Source organism: Amblyomma maculatum, chromosome 7 (assembly GCF_055883805.1).
Source record: "Amblyomma maculatum isolate TAMU_Amacu chromosome 7, ASM5588380v1, whole genome shotgun sequence".
NCBI lineage: Eukaryota > Metazoa > Arthropoda > Arachnida > Ixodida > Ixodidae > Amblyomma > Amblyomma maculatum.
In genome coordinates, this window is record NC_139350.1 from 124,440,408 (window position 1) to 124,458,378 (window position 17,971).

General features: G+C 46.6%; 1 protein-coding gene across 1 annotated transcript in view; it reads left to right on the forward strand.

Moving 5' to 3' along the window:
• Positions 1-8,418: 8,418 nt before the first annotated feature.
• LOC146184662 (uncharacterized) overlaps positions 8,419-17,971 on the forward strand; it is an 83,650-nt gene continuing 74,097 nt past the window's right edge. The window contains exon 1 of the mRNA XM_084609433.1: positions 8,419-8,717. Within this exon, the coding sequence (XP_084465559.1) occupies positions 8,564-8,717 (154 nt within the window). The 5' untranslated portion in view covers positions 8,419-8,563. The remainder of the gene's footprint in view (positions 8,718-17,971) is intronic.

A 17,971-nucleotide genomic window follows, 5' to 3' on the forward strand; every position in this document is an offset into this window, starting at 1 on the left:
GGGCTAGCTGCATCAACTTGACCCCGCGAACTTCTTAACCTCATCCGCCCACCTAACTTTCTGCCACCCCCTGCTACGCTTTCCTTCTCTTGGAATCCAGTTTGTTACCCTCAGCGACCATCGGTTATCCTCTCTTCGCACTACATGTCCTGCCCATACCCATTTCTTCTTCTTAATTTCCACTAGAATGTCGGTAAATTGAGTTATTTCTCTGACCCACTCTGCACGCTTTCTATCTCTTAATGTTACCCCTACCATTTTTCGTTCCATAGCCCTCTGGGTTGTCCTCAACTTAAGTAGAACTCTCTTGGTTAGCCTCCACGTTTCAGCCCCATAGGTGAGTACAGGCAAGATGCAACTGTTGTATACTTTCTTCTTGAGCGATACCGGTAAGCTGCTAGTCATAATCTGCGAGTGCTTGCCAAATGCGCTCCACCCCAATCTTATTCTTGTTAAAAGCATAGGTGAGCTCAAATTAATAATTATTCAAAACACAGCTAACACGCCATCATGATGACTTCGGGGGATCTGCATGTGACATTTTTGTGACATTATTTGAAGTATTTATTACAAATAGCTTCTATCTTTTTTTATTGGATAGCCTCATCATCATCTACATATACGTCTGCCGATACGTTTGACGTATGGACGATACGTACAGCTAAAACGTGTTTTGCCCGGTATCAGACGAATACGTGTACATCAATTTGCACGCATGCGCAGTAGGCGTCCGATACGTCTACGTCTGTACGTCTCCGGCAGACGTCATACGTCATCGGTAAGCTAAATCTCTCTACTCTCTAGTGAGCCGGCGCTTCGGTAACACCGTCGCCGCCACGCAGGGAGAGATGAGGGGGGGGGGGGGGGGGGAGGGTGTACAGGCAGCAGCGGCGAACGGTGGTAGCAGGAGGGCGCGCAGCAATCGGAGAACACGCGCGGTCGCTGTCACAGAGGAAGAGGGGGGCTGAGCTAGCTGGGGGGCGGAGCTGGTTACGAGGCACGAAGCCGACGGCGACGACGATGACGACGCGAAACCCAGGAACGGGCGCCAAAGTGCTGCGCTCTAAAAGACGTCAATACGTGACGAAACGTCAGGAAATAAAAAAAAAAGTGACGAAACACGGCATCAATCAATGACCAGCAGGCTGCCGCCCCATGCCATTTATTCGAACGGCAAGAGGTTTATTCACACTTCAAGAAGTCGCTTGTTAAGATTGTTTTTCTCATATAGACCGAGAATAAAATAACTTTTGCTTTTTTGTTTTTCAAGAAAACTCATTTCAAGTTCTACTCCGTCAAAAGAAAACAGACAGCAGCTACAGTTTTGTGCAATTGAGTGTTCTCGGGTGTAACCTCTGTCGCAATGAGAGCGCGCTGGCCGAAGTAAACAAACCGTAAACATGCTGGCTTTCACTAAAACAGCTGATTACCCGGCTAGTCCCTGCTTGTTCCTATCGTCTGAAATCAAGGCATCGTGTGGTGGTCCTAAACGCGCGGATAAATCTGATCAAAGTCAAAGTAATCAGGGTTACGTTGCTTTCGCTCCACATTTCAGTCATCAGAAAAAAAAAAAAAAAAGATCCTTTCTCTGCCGGGAATCCAACCTCCATCCTTCGGACACCCAACCGAGCGCTCTAATAAACGGCACCATGCCCGCTTTTATTTTTTATTGCTCTCAAAATATACAATATTTGCCTTATTTGACTAAGGTAACATGACTGAAATTATTTCAATGCCTTTAATTTTTCAAAGTGCTGGAGCCAGTCAGGTGATAGATCCACAAGTTTGATAATTTCAAAATACCTTGCAATGACTTCCTTAAAGTATTCCCTTACTGGCCGTACCTACGTCAAAACCTGCATGACACCCCGCCATCCTACTTCTATATACTATGCATGCCTAAAGACATTACAATATCATGAGGAATACCAACCTCATTTTCAATAGGGAGATATGCCTGATAACGGGCCGGTTAAGCGGAAAAGCTTTCCTTTAGAGGACGTTCTAGCAGTCCAAGAAAATATGCTCAATAGTTTCGTCATTTTTGTACAGTAGACAGTGGATTCGCCAATATACAAAAATTCCTTCCTCTTGAAAGTACGCTTTAACAGGTAAATTTCCGATGTGCAGTCTGAAAAAGAATGTTTTGCTGTAGGAGTAATGCCGATTTTTTACAACTCGTTTTAGAACCATTGCACCTGGGCCTGGCCTAGCTGTACAATGTGGAGCTATACTAAATGGAGGAAACAACGTCTCACATATATTGCTTCTGCATTTGTTTGTTTTTCTTGTCACGTGGCTAAGGTAATCAAATGAAAAAAGTGTGCGAAGAAAACGACACGCTTGTACAACTTCTCGGAAATTCCCAAAAATAGCTATTTGAATGCAATGGGATGTAACAAAAAATTCAGGCAAAACTCCGCCCAGTCTCAACTGAATAACAGCGCGTAAAAAGTGGTCCTTAGTATACGATATACTAGCTACTGCACAAATAATTGGCATCAACCAAGACATCCAGCGCGTACGCTCCCAAACAAGTCGATTCGACTTGTCTTTTCCCAGGAAGAGCCTCATGCAAACACTGCAAACACTCTCTGCAACTTTTGCATATTTAGACGGAATCAGTGCAGCACATGCATCATGCACCACAGCTTGCTGATCAAGAAAAGAATTGCAAACTAGGGCACGTCCAAACTTTGAGAGGACAAATCTACCAAATCCTTTACGCTCAATTCTGCAGCCTTATATCGCTAAAAAGGTTCACTATACCAAAAATTCAAGAGGGACACCTAAATACATAGGAGCTTTTGTTGTCCATGATACATTGCGGAAGACACTCGGTGCCCGAGGCCATCCACATGCCAATATCTCAAGCTCTTTCTCGAACTTACCGCACTACCACATGCTCAGCAGAAAGCTTCAACTTTTGTAACAACTTACAAAATGCTTTCATACTTGGAAAAGAAAACAGCAGCATCATCAGCGTATGCCAGAACACGAACCTCTTCTTTGCGCAGTCGAAAACCAGTAAGACATTGGTTATGGATAATACTGAAACAGAACAATTCAATACAGATTCAAAATAACAATGGTCAAAGATGGCACCCTTGGCGCACGTATACCATTCCACTCGAATTCTGTTCCCGACCTTTTTGTTGACAATAAAGCGTGTTGCCCATCCACAGTAAGGCACTTTTGCTCCATTGTGAATTACCTTTCCAATATTGACCTGCTCTAGCGAAGACAGAAGAATATTGTGAGGGACACGGTCAAACGCTTTTCCAAGTCCTTTTCATCATTGCAACACATTTCAGCGTACCATCACACACTTCTTGACCATGGCGCGATTTCTGTATGCTTGTAACAATACTGCGTTCTTTAATACCGCAGGTCTGATGACTACCCACAGTATCTCTCGTCACACTTTGAAACCTTCTTGCCAAAACTGTCATAAAAGTTTTTAATCAACTTTCCTTAGCAGGATTTAACTTACGTCAGGCTGGTTCGATAACCTGTTGAAGCGAAAGCTTCACTACGCCGTGTAAAGCCAAGGTCACCGTGCCAGGCGGTGGCTACCACTGCGCATGCGCCCTATCTTGTTCCCTTATTCGGTCGTCTTCCGAACCTTCTTGCTTCCCGTCATCTTGCCTTCTTCTGACTTCTTTTTTACTTTTATTTTTTTTTTTCGAAGACTTGCCAAGTGGCATCTCCTTGGCATCTTCCGATTCTTCTTGCTCCAGTGACATTCTTCTTCTGTGAATAAATGCTACACCCCATGTAATCATTAGTAATTGAAGCTTTTGCTTACATATTAGGCTTAATCAAGCTAAACCATCAACAGCCTTTTAGGTAACATTTCTCTATGCGAGGAGAAAAAAATAGGTGGAAGGAGTTTCATGTCATAGAATTCGTTAAAAACATTTGTTAAAGCGGGTGCTAGTTCGCTTTTTTAGTCCATCCGGTCCTGGTGGTTTATTAGGGTTAAGGCCGTTTAAGGCTTTGAAGACTCGGGTAACAGAAAATAGTTTTTCCAAAATGTATCTCATCTTGTCACCCACTTTCGGCAGGAAGGGTAAATATTCTGCCTTAAACAGGCCATCGTGTAAATACAGGCTGATGGGCAAAGAGCATTTTACCTTAAAAGCATTTTCAGTAGCCATAGTATCGCTCGTTACTGACCCATTGTGTTCAATGTGGCTGATCATATTACTTTGGACATTTTTCCTTTCAAGAAACACACTTAGTCGGCGTCTCGCCAGCTGCTATATTCAGTGTCCCTCGGTGTTTTTCATCTTGCACCTCGAGGTTTTGTTTCGCAGTGCAATGTCATCTTTACACTTTCCGGTTCGACAGCCTCCCACTCTATGAACGTCTTCAGGTTCGCCTTAAGAACGCCTTCTGTGGGCTATTGTTGGGCTTTATTGCACTGAACCGCCCTAGGGCCTTCATCTTAGTGCGCTGTTTAAAGCACTCCCGCCAAACACTGTCTCTTTCATTCGTCGTTTTTAATACTTCTATTTCTGTTGAATACTGACTGTGAGAAGAACATCGTAATTCTCCTTCTCTAGCTTGAGGATGATAGTAACGTTGGTAATGAGGCTGCATTTAAATGATATTGATACTTGATGCACCGTGTAGACCAGCAACGCTTTGGCATTTCTGCAGTGTAGATTCCACAGTGCTCTCCGAATTTTTTCTTTAGGCAATACAAGACGCCCACGAAGCACGGTCTGTTTGGCAAGTCAAAACAGCTTTTTTGGCCGCATGGACGTCTGACACACAGATGAGTCACAGTGTACCCAGTTTCCGTCTGTGTACACTGCGAAGCGCACCCGCATCTTCAGTGAGCCAACATTGCATGGCACCAGCCACTCGAAGCACGCATTTGCTCACTGTCTGTTCTACGAGGCGGCGATGCTCGTTGCTATACGAAGACTTGAAGTCCTTTGGAAGAAAGAAAAAAAAAAGGGTACACACAGCACTTTTTCCGCCGCACCGACAGAGCGCTCACCCGCAGGCCTCGCAGTTCATAAGCGAGTTCGTCGCATAAACACAACCATTTCGCTTCCTCTTTCTCAGATCAAAATAGGCTTCGGAACAGACCACTGGGCAAGCAGACCTCATTTTCGTACACCTTCCTTCGTCGCTATTCGCGCCGACATTACCAACTTAGCGCCACAGCCACCAACACACCACCGCGGGCATAATTAGGCGTGCAACGTCAACCTGTTTTTTCGAATCCACGAGGCAATATAGTAGTTTCCAGTGGCGGAACTTTTCAATATAGCGGCGGTGACCAATAGGAGCGGGCTTTTTAGTGCTCACAATTGCCGAGGGGTTATAAAGCGGTCCGCAATACGAGCCGTGGGTTTGAAGCCGGAACCAGCGCCTAGCGTTCCAGGGATAATTTTGTTCTATGACAAAGTTTCTGAGAAAGCTGCACAGCTTTCCTTTGTAGCCGTATGGCTGCGCTCGAGTTAGCTTATGAGTAATTGCGCTTGTATTAAAAAAAAAACTTCACTGCGAGTCGCGCTCGCCTTTCGAATCTCGAGGCGCCCTTTACTGTGCTGCTGATGATTGCTCCCTCGGCCCTTCAAAACGCAGGCAGTGTGCACGCGAAACTGCCAGACTGAGTCTGGACACCCTTACACTGTTTGTCCCAGCTCCAATTCGACATCCACTCGAGGAGATATTTATATTTTGGCCTGTTTTAAGGCAAAATTTATAAGCCTTTCTTGGCTGATGGTAACAATCTCACTTGAGCGAGATCTGTGCTCGAGGTCTGTTTGCAAGAATCCGCGAGGTGTGTTCTCCTTGCCTAACGTTCCTGTCATCTCCACGGCAACGTAGGGGGCACGACGATGAGCTACTCTGAGCTGTACCAACTCCTCGTAAACTATTTAAAGCGCCCCGCCCCGTCTGGTGAGGTCATCCTCCGCGGATGCGTTCCGCTGAACGCGTACTGGGACGCATCACAATTAAAGAAGCGGCGTCTGAACGGCGAGCCTGAAGCGTCCCATTAATTTTTCCCCTTTTGCTGCACGCTGCTAGTTTGTCGAGCCAGTCACTTCTATACGTGCTGTTTTTCTCGAGCGCGTTCTGCGGCATTTGAAACAATTGTGTTGTGTGCCTTTGGGCCCAAGCAACTACAAGACGGAGAACAAGGTTAATGTGTTTTTTTTTCCCAAAGGATGAAGAGCTCTACAAGAATCGGTTGGGTGTGATTCCCCGAAAGGATTTTGTGCCTACTGCAAAGAACAAGGTAGTATACGAATCTATTTTCTCTGCTGTTGCCACAAATTCACGGTGTGTAAGGGAGCCATAAAAAAAAGAAAAATCTCTCCTTCGATATTAGGTAGTATTGTGTTGTTAATATTTGCTATTCTAATGCAGGTGTGCGCTTTACACATCTATGCATCCCGTCTCGAGCATGCTTTATTGTACACCGATCCTCGGACAGGGAAGGTGTCCGAAGTCCCACTGAAGGTGCCGTGTCCGCGGTTCAAATCAGTGCCATCCCAATTCCTTAACTGCACCTCGGGTCTCTCGAAATAAGATACCCTGCCAGCAATGGACTGCCCAGCTGAGAAAACAATATGCCCCGGAAGTCATATATCTTGCTCGTTCTATAAAAGCGCCTGCAGCCAGCTATCAAGAGCAAAAAAATGCAGTGTAAATTATCAAAAACTGCTTGAAATACTGGAGTGGGAAAAAGTGAAATGTGTTCCAGTTCAGTGCGCTGTTATTAGTCACCCAGACTGTACAATGTTACTGAACATTGTAAATGAAAGCGCGTCGATTCTACAGCCCTCTGTGATATTTTTCGCAGGTCTTCGCATCACTGCGTCTGTTTCACGGCAACTCAGTGAAATGTTTAGGAGATTCGGTTGTGTCCGACGAGGTCAGTGATATCAGTAACCTTCTTGGTGTAATAAATAATGGTTGCAGCAGATTCCAGATGACAAAGGTCCGTCTGATGGCTGTGCTGAAGTGATAGTAAACCTCCTTAAAGAGATCGAGCAAACAGTCCGCGAAAACAGAAAGGACGCTGTTAAGTTTTTGAATGAACAACAGGGAACGCAACAACGCGGCTGATGTTGAAAATACCGACAAAAAAATAACTGAAGACACTGACTTCAAACCAAAGCTATTTATCATACTGTTATTTACGTAGTGTTCAGTTGTATTGTGCTTGTCTAATGTGAATAAATTCACGCCATAAAAAGTATGGGGCAGCGCTTTACCGGAATCAAAGCATGTGTCCTCCCTAAGCAGCGCTTACAACACGCAGCAGTCTATAATAAAAATAATTATTCCTTCGAAAGATTTCATCAACCGACGTGCACGCTTTCGACATAGCATGCAGCAGACTTGCTGTGTAGAGACGTTGGAAGCAGCGCGGCGGCGTCGGCCGACCAGCGATGACGTGGCTGACGTCATTCCGCATGCCGCCCAAGCCTTATGTCTGGGAGGCGTTGACTGTACCGCCATTCCCACACTTGGAATGGACGCGCGCCAAGGAAGGCCACGCGACAGTCGTGATGCGCCAGCGAGATTCCGCGAGTGACAGATAGTGCGCCTTTCCTTGCCTGTAAAGCATTTATAGAACGCCGGCGAACTTTGATGCGTACAACGAAACGCCGGTTGTATCCGACAAGAGACACGCCGTTTTCAGGGGCAACTCTCAGGCGTCCGCATTTCTCCAATGCAGATTCTGCACTGCTCTCGCAATATTTTTACATTAGGCCATGAGTTAACTAGAACTAACAAACTCCATTTCTTTGCGCTGAAAGTGTTCATACGATGCGTGTTCACGAACGATGGAATAATAGGGATGTGACAAAGGTTCCTACCTACTGTGTATGGTACACTCAAAGCTCAAGACGCGATAATGTAAGTGAGCGAAGAGAGATTATTGTTTGCTACTGAATTTCACAGTCTACGGGTGTTGCTTTCGCTCATTTAAGAGCGAACAGTCTCTTAAACGACGAAGAATACAAACGAGACCATCGCTTCTCTTGTTTCACTTTCAAAATGGTAAATGCAGACGATGTGAAATTCCCCAATGGCTACGAAGGCTACGCACTGACGCGGCCCACGCTGGCGCGAGCGCCCACTATGCCCCCGTAGCAGACGACGCAGACACAGCTGTCGGACGACGTCGGCGGACGCTGTTGCCAGACACAATATTACCTCGCAGACAGCGCCAAACACGCACGGTGTAGAGCTCGCACTGTCAAGCTTTAGTATACCCTACTTATGACGACTCGACTGCAACAAACGAACATACTTTTCTTTCTTTTTTCTAGTCTAGACCTGCATTAGATCGAGTTAGCCATAATCGCCGGCGCGAGCACAACAAAGCGTGTTTTCCGCCAACCGACGCGAAGACGAAAGCTACTATCGTTATCGCCACTGACAACAGCGACAGCGAAGAAAAACAGGTCGTGGAGTGCTTCGGTTGGCATATTTTGCATTCTAGCCCAGGCAATTATTTGCGCTTGAAACTCACGCGTTTTCCGATTGTGAGCAGAGCGCAGGCCGCGGTATTTCATAATTCGCGATGGAATTCACTCATGACGTGGAAAAAGATCTGATTGCTCTTGTGGAAGTCCGGCCATGCCTGTGGAACTCTAAAGATGTGCACTACCACAACAGGCATGTTAAGGAGATGGCCATGCGGGAAATCACGGAGCAACTTGGAGCTGGGTTCACAGGTGAGCTCGCACGGCATTTCTATCGCTGTGCGTGGAGAGCCGTGGGCTGGACAAAATGGGTGCGTGGAACAGCGGGCAGTGGGACGCTAGTGCCATCTGGTGACATTCTTAGAAGGTAACGGCGGTTGGTAGTGCGCGCGGTATTCAAACATGGCGAGAGGATTTTAAATGTGAAGTTCGGTCGCTAGCCGTCTATTCAAAATTCGGCTGGGGTCCCACATCTTCGTCTTCCAAGGTCTGCCAGGTCAGAGAGTGTTTCAAAAGAATTAACTGCTGAGCTAGTTGGTATTCTGCCGTCTCATTTATCACTAGTTTATTCGGGTTAAGTCACAACGTATATATACCCGGTGATGTTTTATTTTGTTAGAAGTTTTTGTAGGGAAGCCTGCGAGTAATATGTTGTTGTGGTCTGTACAGGTTAACTGCACTGCGAGGCAGGCATTAGGGTTATTTCTTTTAAACCTACAGCAGCTACAGTAGTGTAGCAAAACACCATTAGAGGTATTGCGCTACATTGGTGTAGGTTAAAAAATTGTCCTGCCATCTCCGTTATGAGTATAGGGATTGTACTATTAATTAAATAAGGTTATCAAAGCATTTTGTTTTTGATATTAAGGAGAAATATGTCTCAGTATTGAAGGCCGTCAACACTAATTTTTGGTGACCGTCAATGGACTTGGAAGTAACGAACGATCAAAAGGTGCATTTCAGCGCCCCGCGGTGTAGGATTCCGTGCATTGCAAAGTGGTCAAAATTTTCGGAGCCCTCTTGTGTGGCATCCCTTATTACTGATGTCGCTTTGGGTAGTTAAATCCTATACACCAAACGAAACCTCAGCAGACAGCGCTGCTTTGGGAGAGGGGAATACACTCTGTCGCCTTACAGTGAACTAGAAAAAAAAATCAAATTGCTGCGAAGAAAACAGCTTTACAAATCACGAATTTCACCTGTCCCCGTGTTTCGTCTGTATGTCGATAAAAGGGACTAATAGCATAGCGCGACCTGCTGCTGTGATAGCTTCCGCGCACTGATGTGTGTCATATTCAAGGGCACAGTAGCGCCACCCATGCGCATGCGCTAGCATGATCCGATACGGCCAATGTGTACGGCGGGCGCGGCCGCCAGTGCGCGCGTTGATCGGTACCTACGTGGCTGATGTACGCGCTGCCGGGAAGCATGCAACTCGCACTCAAAGCAGTCACCGTATGAGTGATCCCCTGCAGATGCGGATCGTGCCAGTGCTAAGCTGCAACCGTAATAATAATAATAATAATAATAATAATAATAATAATAATAATAATAATAATAATAATAATAATAATAATAATTGGTTCACAGGAAAGGAAAGGTGCTGTATCAGTCACACTTGCTCTGTGAACACCTTAACCGCACTGTAAAGGCCGGAATACATGGAGCGTTTTTGCCGCGTCAAACCGGCGTTTTACGCCCGACGGCGCGCATTCGACGCCCCGCGTCAGAAAAAACGCGCGCCGCCACCGATCTGGCCTTGCCAGATATTTGACGCGCGGGCGGCGCGGCGTCCTCTCGAACCGGAAACTGCTGTCGGCGCGAGCCAATAGGAGCGCGGAAAGTTGGCATTTCCGGTTTGAGCGGCCGCTGTCAACATTGCCGCCATGCAGGGAGGAAGAAAAAAAACTAGGAGGGAGCGCGCGCAGCCTCCACAAGCCAACCTCCTCTGACGCCACTTCCTTCTCTCTCTTGCGCGCAATGATTCTTGGGAATTTAGCCAACATATTTGCCAGACTCAAAAGCAGCAGAGTACATGGTATATTTTAGTGTCTGGATGACCCCGCGGAAAGCCTACCGGAGTGGTCTGCCGAAAGTTGTGCGTCTCGTCGTAACACATAAGTTACTTTGTTTACAATTGTTGCATTGTACTCCGTGTTTATAGGCACACAGTGAGAACTGCAGGTAGCCTTTTCATCTTTGGTTTCGTCAGGGAGACTACGAATTCGACATAACATTACATGCCTGGGGAACTGGGTTCAGCTTAACAATGTGTATTTGAGGTCTGCATTTCCTAAATGAATCAAACGATTTTCATCTCGAACAATACATGCACATGCCCTGACAAACAAACGTTTCGTTTCTCGAGGAGTGCGCATAACAGCTAGGATACTCACCGTTGGAGCGACAGCCCCGATAGGTATATCCGTGTAGTTCTTGCGTCCCGGCACGCAGCATTTCATATGGCAGTACTTTTTGTTGAGCTAGTTGGTTTCAATTCATGCTTGCGGGACTCAGCGCACAAAGACAGAGCACAAGAACACAACGGACGACTGGATGAAGCGCTGATAATCGCTTCGTCCCCTCGTCTTGTTCTCGCGTGCTTCGTCTTTGTGCGTCGAGCCCCGCAAGCATTTCATATGGCGCAGCTGAGGGGACCCAGCCATACTTCGCGAAATACACGGGTGCACTGCGCGGCGGCGGCAGCCCCCACGCGATCAGCCCGTCTAAAAGTCCAATGTTCCATCCATCGCCTGCTCGCAGAACGCGCCTCAGGTTTCTAGTCGCGTAGCGAAGGCCACGCGAAGGCATTCCTTCGGAGCGAAGCGTGCGAAACCGCAACCGAAACCAGCTACTGGCTACCGCTTGCCGTATCACGTGACGGCTAATTTCCCATGATTCTTTCCATTATATTTTTTATGACTAGGCTTCACGTTTCCGCCGCGGCGCTTCCTCCTAGTTTTTTCCTTCCTCCATCCGCCATGGCTGACAAGGTAAGGGGCAATCTGGCCGCAGAAATGTGATTATCGTACAAATCAACGCTTAATCAAGCACGGAATGTCGCTTTTTTGTGAGTATACGACCTACTCTCGGATCGTTGTGTGTTTGTTTGCTCCCTGGAGTGAAATTTGTAAAAATAAAAAAGAAAACCGTGCCGCTGGTATCCGAGCGGGCATTCCGAAGTATCTTCGTTCATTCGAGCGAGCCAAATCCTTGCGCACCTATGTACGCTTTCTGCATTTAGCACAGTAGCATTAGAATGAGTACTTTCGCGATTTTAACACAAGGGAGAGCGTCGCTTCTCTCACGTACCTCGCTCTGCGGTTATTTCCGCTCGCTGATGCATTTGCTTTCGCATCGAGTCATCCGTGGCGGCGCTCGCGGCGCTTCGTCGTTCCATGTATCTCGAGCTGGGCGTCGCGTCGGCGCGGCAGTTTTCGACGCGCGAAAATCGTGGAGAAAAACGCCGCATGTATTCCGGCCTTAAGGGAAGGGATGAAAGTGGGAGTAAAGGTGGAAAGAGAGAAGGTGGAGCCGTAGTGGAGGGCTACGGAGCAATTTCGACCACCTGGGGATCTTTGACGTGCTCTGACATCGCACAGCACACAACGTCTCTCCATTTCGTCTCCAGCGAAACGCAGCCGCCGGCGGTTGGGATCGCACCCGGGCACTTCGGCACAGTGGTCGGGTGTCTTACCACTGCACCACCGCTGCGGGGCTGAATTATAACGCTCCAGCTCGAATATATCCGCCAGTTATGGTTTCATGTCCACGCCATTTTACGGCGTACTCTGAGCCAACGTTACTCTGAGCTGCAGGTCATGCTCATGCCGCGAACGAATGCACGTGCCGCGCGAATGGCTAACGAGGGCAGCGAATACTGCGAGATGAAATTCGCGGGAAAAAGCGAGCGGAACGAGAGCGGCCGTGAATGGCGCCTGGTGGCTAGTTAGGCTGGAAAAATGGATAGGGTGATTTTAATGTAAGATCGAAGGCAGTGCGGCTGCTCGATCACTTAGATTTATTTCATTTTATATATTGTTGCCTGCTGAATGGAAACGAAAGATCTGCAAATTGTTTTACCCAATTTTTTTTTTTTTTTCTAAGCACCCGACATTTTCAATGGCGAAGTGGTGTAGTACCGCGCTCGCTTGCTGTGCTGTTTTGGGCAACTGTGGATTTTTATTTATTTTCTATGCTTTAGTCGCCGAAGCATTATAGAGGGGATTGGGTTTACATAAATCGGAAAAAACAAACAGCGGTGATTTTAGCGACCGAACCCAATACCATAAAAATTTCCGAACATTGAACTAGAGCACAATACAAACATTAGCAAAGTTGCTCTAGCGTAATGGAAGTAGTGCAAATTTTCGACCAATACCTTAGAACACATACAAACATAAGCAAAACATATCATGGCAAAAAAGAATAAAATGGGCTACTTGTGAAGAAAACAAATCACAAAACAAAACTGCTGACAGTGACTAGCGAAAGAAAAAATACATAATCGCTTACTTACAGGGTCTATGAGAAGGTAGTTCTAGTCATTTAATGTACCTGGCGTGATCGAACAATAAAAATTGTTTGTGCGGCAGTGACTCGCTAGAACTCACTTATATAAAGTGGCTGACGGGACGAGTTTGTTTATTTTACTTTGCTGTGCGCTTTTTTTTTTGTGTTTCACCATTCCTGTCGTGAAACGTGCGACTGGAAACAGCGGCGTCGCTATCGACGACACCCCGTCGCCTGCGTCATTTTGACACTTCGTAGCAGATGATAAGCTACCCCCTGACCTCATCGCTTAATCTCCGGGAGGGGGGGGGGGCTAAGCCCCCTCGAAAACATTTCGGGGCCTGGGAGTCTCGAGTCTTTCAATACATCCCCCCCCCCCCCCCACGCATTTGGCACCTCAACTCGGATCGTGATCTGAGTTTGAATCCGGACTCATGACTCAGATCCTGTTTTGAATGCGAGTCTGTCTCATGACTGCGGTCATGACCTTATATCTGGGATTTTGAGTGTGCCCGTGATTCCACCGCCCTATACAAAAAGCAAGATACATGTTTTAGAATTTCAGAAACATGATTGCCGTCGGCACTGCGGGTCGACAAATGTTTGCTGTGTAGCATAACAGATGCGGAGTTTTCAAAATCCCGCACTCTAAGCACCGCGCCCAGCGCCTTCATCAACATTATCATCAGCCTGATTATACCCACTGCAGGGCGAAGGCCTCTCCCATATTTCTCCACTTAACCCGGTTCTGTGCTAGCTGCATCCACTTGACCCCGGCGAACTTCTTAATCTCATCCGCCCACCTAACTTTCTGCCGCCCCCTGCTACGCTTTCCTTCCCTTGGAATCCAGTTTGTTACCCTCAGCGACCATCGGTTATCCTCTCTTCGCACTACATGTTCTGCCCATGTCCATTTCTTCTTCTTAATTTCCACTAGAATGTCGGTAACTTGAGTTATTTCTCTGACCCACTCTGCACGCTTTCTGTCTCTTAATGTTACCCCTACCATTTTTCGTACCATAGCCCTCTGGGTTGTCCTCAACTTAAGTAGAACTCTCTTGGTTAGCCTCCACTTTTCAGCCCCATAGGTGAGTACAGGCAAGATGCAACTGTTGTATACTTTCCTCTTGAGCGATACCGGTAAGCTGCTAGTCATAATCTGCGAGTGCTTGCCAAATGCGCTCCATCCCAATCTTATTCTTCTTGTTATTTCCTTTTCATGGTCCGGATCTGCGGTTACTACCTGTCCTAAGTAGACATATTCGCCTACTACTTCCAGTATTTCGCTACCTAATGTAAACTGCTGTTCCTTCCCGAGGCTGTTGAACATTACCTTAGTCTTCTGCATATTGATTTTCAAGCCTACCTTTCTACTTTTTCTGTCTAGGTCATCAGTCATTATTTGCAGTTCATCCCCCGAGTTGCTTAGCAAGGCAATGTCAGCGCCTTCAGCAAGGCAGCGCCTTCAGTCAGTTGTAAAAGTGCCACATTGCCTTCTTTGGCCGGCGTGGGCTGGGGCAGCAAACACTTCGGAGCACTGCAGCGCGGGAGAGGCAGAGAAGGCGACGCAGAATTTGCTCCATGATGAACGGCGCTGGATGCGGTGCTTAGAGCGCAGGCTTTCGAAAGCGGAGTTAAATTTGGCACCAGATAGCTAATGTTTTGGGAAGCAGAGCGCTGCGGGTAAGGTACCGCGTTTTCAAAACTGAAAACTGATGTGGCTATTAGTAATGACCAGCTACAAATCCATATTCGCAACTAAACGCAGAACTGTTGTGTTACCAAGTTAATTATCACAGGTTTTAGTGAGCTTACTAGTTAACATTGTAATATTGTTTTTGGTATGCGTCGGTAATCTGCAATTTGCTGATGACATTGCCTTGCTAAGCAACTCGGGGATGACCTGCAAATAATGGTTGGTGACCTAGACAGGAAAAGTAGAAATGTAGGCTTGAAAATCAATATGCAGAAGACTAAGGTAATGTTCAACAGCCTCGGAAAAGAACAGCAGTTTACATTAGGTTGCGACGTACTGGAAGTAGTAGGCGAATATGTCTACTTAGGACAGGTAGTAACCGCAGATCCGGACCATGAAAAGGAAATAACAAGAAGAATAAGATTGGGATGGAGCGCATTTGGAAAGCACTCACAGATTATGACTAGCAGCTTACCGGTATCGCTAAAGAAGAAAGTATATAACAGTTGCATCCTACCTGTACTCGCCTATGGGGCTGAAACGTGGAAGCTAACCAAGAGAGTTCGACTTAAGTTGAGGACAACTCAGAGGGCTATGGAACGAAAAATGGTAGGGGTAACAATAAGAGATAGGAAGCGTGCAGAGTGGGTCAGAGAAATAACTCAGGTTACCGACATTCTAGTGGAGATTAAGAAGAAGAAATGGGCATGGGCAGGACATGTAGTGCGGAGAGAGGATAACCAATGGTTGCTTAGGCTAACAAACTAGATTCCAAGGGAAGGAAAGCGTAGCAGGGGGCGGCAGAAAGTTAGGTGGGCGGATGAGGTTAAGAAGTTCGCAGGGGTCAAGTGGATGCAGCTAGCACAGAACTGGGTTAAGTAGAGAAATATGGGAGAGGCCTTCACCCTGCAGTGGGTATAGTCAGGCTGATGATGATGATGGTGATGCGTCAGTAATAGGCAAGTTGTGGCGCGGGAGGCGTCGTCATATGTCAAATAGCCTATTTTTAAAAAAAAAACTGGTATACTGTTCCCTTGAAGTGCTTGTTATAATAATACCTTGAAGAGAACGTGATTATTCATTTACTAATTTTAGAAAATGCACTCGAGCAACAGGTATTCTATCAGTCCTCGCCGCAGCGCATAGGAATTTTTAACCTAGCTTTACTAGCACCAAACATAACGGCGGTCGAAAATGCCGCACCTCGTCTTCCGTCCCCTCAACTCAGCGCATGCTGGCGGGCAAAAAAGATACAAAGAAAAGACGCAACAGCGCCCCACCGCGCCCCACCGCGCTCCGTCCCACCCACATCTCTTGGGAGTGCCCAGTTAATGGGCGCTGTTGGTCAAAGCACTTACAAATTGCGTGGGTGCATCCAGAAAGCCCAGTTGATGTCAATGTTGTGAGCTGCCGCCAGGACCACTTAAAAAATTATTTGTAATTACAGGCTTCATGTAGAGCTTCTAAATTAGGTGCTAATACTCACAAAGACCACCTCAGTAGATTTCTTCCATTATAATATTGCTGCAGTTGTTTCCAGTGGCCCTTTTACCTCTGGGGCAAGTAAGTGGTATTTATTTGAAAAAATAATAAAATGAACTAAAAGATTTGTTCCACCCCAATCCGCCTTTTTTCACAAGATGTGGTGCTCTCTGGGGATTTGTTGCAAATTCGACCGCTACTGGTTAAAAACGCCTTTGGGAGACGCAGCTGCCTGCAAATCGACAATGTGTGTATTGACAGGTACCGTTATCAGCCGCATTTGACAGTCGCGAATGTGAACTGTGCATGACCTCTGAGAGAAGCTCTGGCTGCACCAATCGCAGGGGCAATAACTGCACATGCACAACTGTGCTAGTAGTTTGCCTTCAACCAGAGGAAGGGCGCGCTGCACAGAGAATCCGTGTGAAAAGGGTGGATTACTGAAATGCTTGAACTAAAGTGGCAGAAGAAAAATAAGGAGAGCAGGGAGGGAAAACCAGAAAGGGAGAAAGGAAAAAAATTAAGGAAAAAGGACAGGATAGGTTAAAATTACAATAAACACTAGTACAGTTCACAACAATGATTGCCTGGAGCCCACCTACAATTGTCTTAGCGCACGAGGGCTCAGCACATGGGTGGGCCTCCACTATGAGGGCTGCATCAGTGAGAGGCTGCCAGTGATGTTCTTTCTTTATGCCCCCTCCCTCTCCTTGTATACTCATTGTCCATTTGAAGCTGCTGCCCCCCGCGGTGACAATGGAAGGACAGGCAGAGGGGGCTGGAGATTTTGGTGTCACAGCATGAAGGCCTATGCTAACTCCACATACAGGTGAGAGGATTGAAAAGCAAAACAGAAAACACACAAGCCATGCAAATGCTGTCATCCTGACTCGACAGAGTCAGGTTGAGTTAGCTAGTCGAGTAAAAAAAACAGTTGTCGGGATCCTGTATGCACAGTTGTGTCACATAAAGTAGGCGGATGAGCAAGTCAGCTTGCCAGCAGGGGTAGGTCATCTTGCTTGACCCAGTATTCTAAACGCATGTAGTCTTGGAAAATGGTGTGGTCAGGGAGTCAAGTGATGAGGAACTCTGGGATCAAGCGCTTCAGCAAGCATGGAATCAAATGCTTTCTTGCACTCATTAATCGAGGAAAGTGAGTAAAGCCCTCAATAGGAAGCGGCAAAGAAATCAGGATGTATTCAAGGATCTGAAAGCCGAAATGCCTGCTATTGGTTTCAACTGGGCTTGGCAGCTGTTGCGAAACTGCTGGAAAAACCTGAAGAAAAGATTCATGGCTGTGAGTATACACAGTTCCTTAATCGAATGCAATCTCTTTACTGACTGATATGACGTTGCAGCAGCACATCTTTAATTTGTGTTACAGGAGCATTTCAAGCAAAAGAAGAGTAGAGCTGCACCATCTGCGTGGAAGTGGTACGAGCGTGCTGCTGAGCCATAAGTGCCACGAGCCAATGGTATAGCTCGGGACTATGGAGTGGAATTCATTGATGATGATGCCGACCACAGCAACAACTTGCAGCTGGACAAGTATAATCTTTGATGCGTGCATTTTCATGCTCAGTTGGTGCCATGTAGCAGGTCAGCAGTGCCTATTGAGCACTCAGTCACAACATTGTTTTGACGAGCTTGAGGTTGTCTACTGCACTGTTAAGTGGTTAGCTTGTTTTACATTTTTTATGGCCATGATCATTTAAAACCCACCACATTATGTGTGGCAATGCTTTGACGATTGCACGCCGGTATACTCTCGTACTAGGGGCAGAAAGTGTTCTGGTAACCTAAATGCTTGACAAAT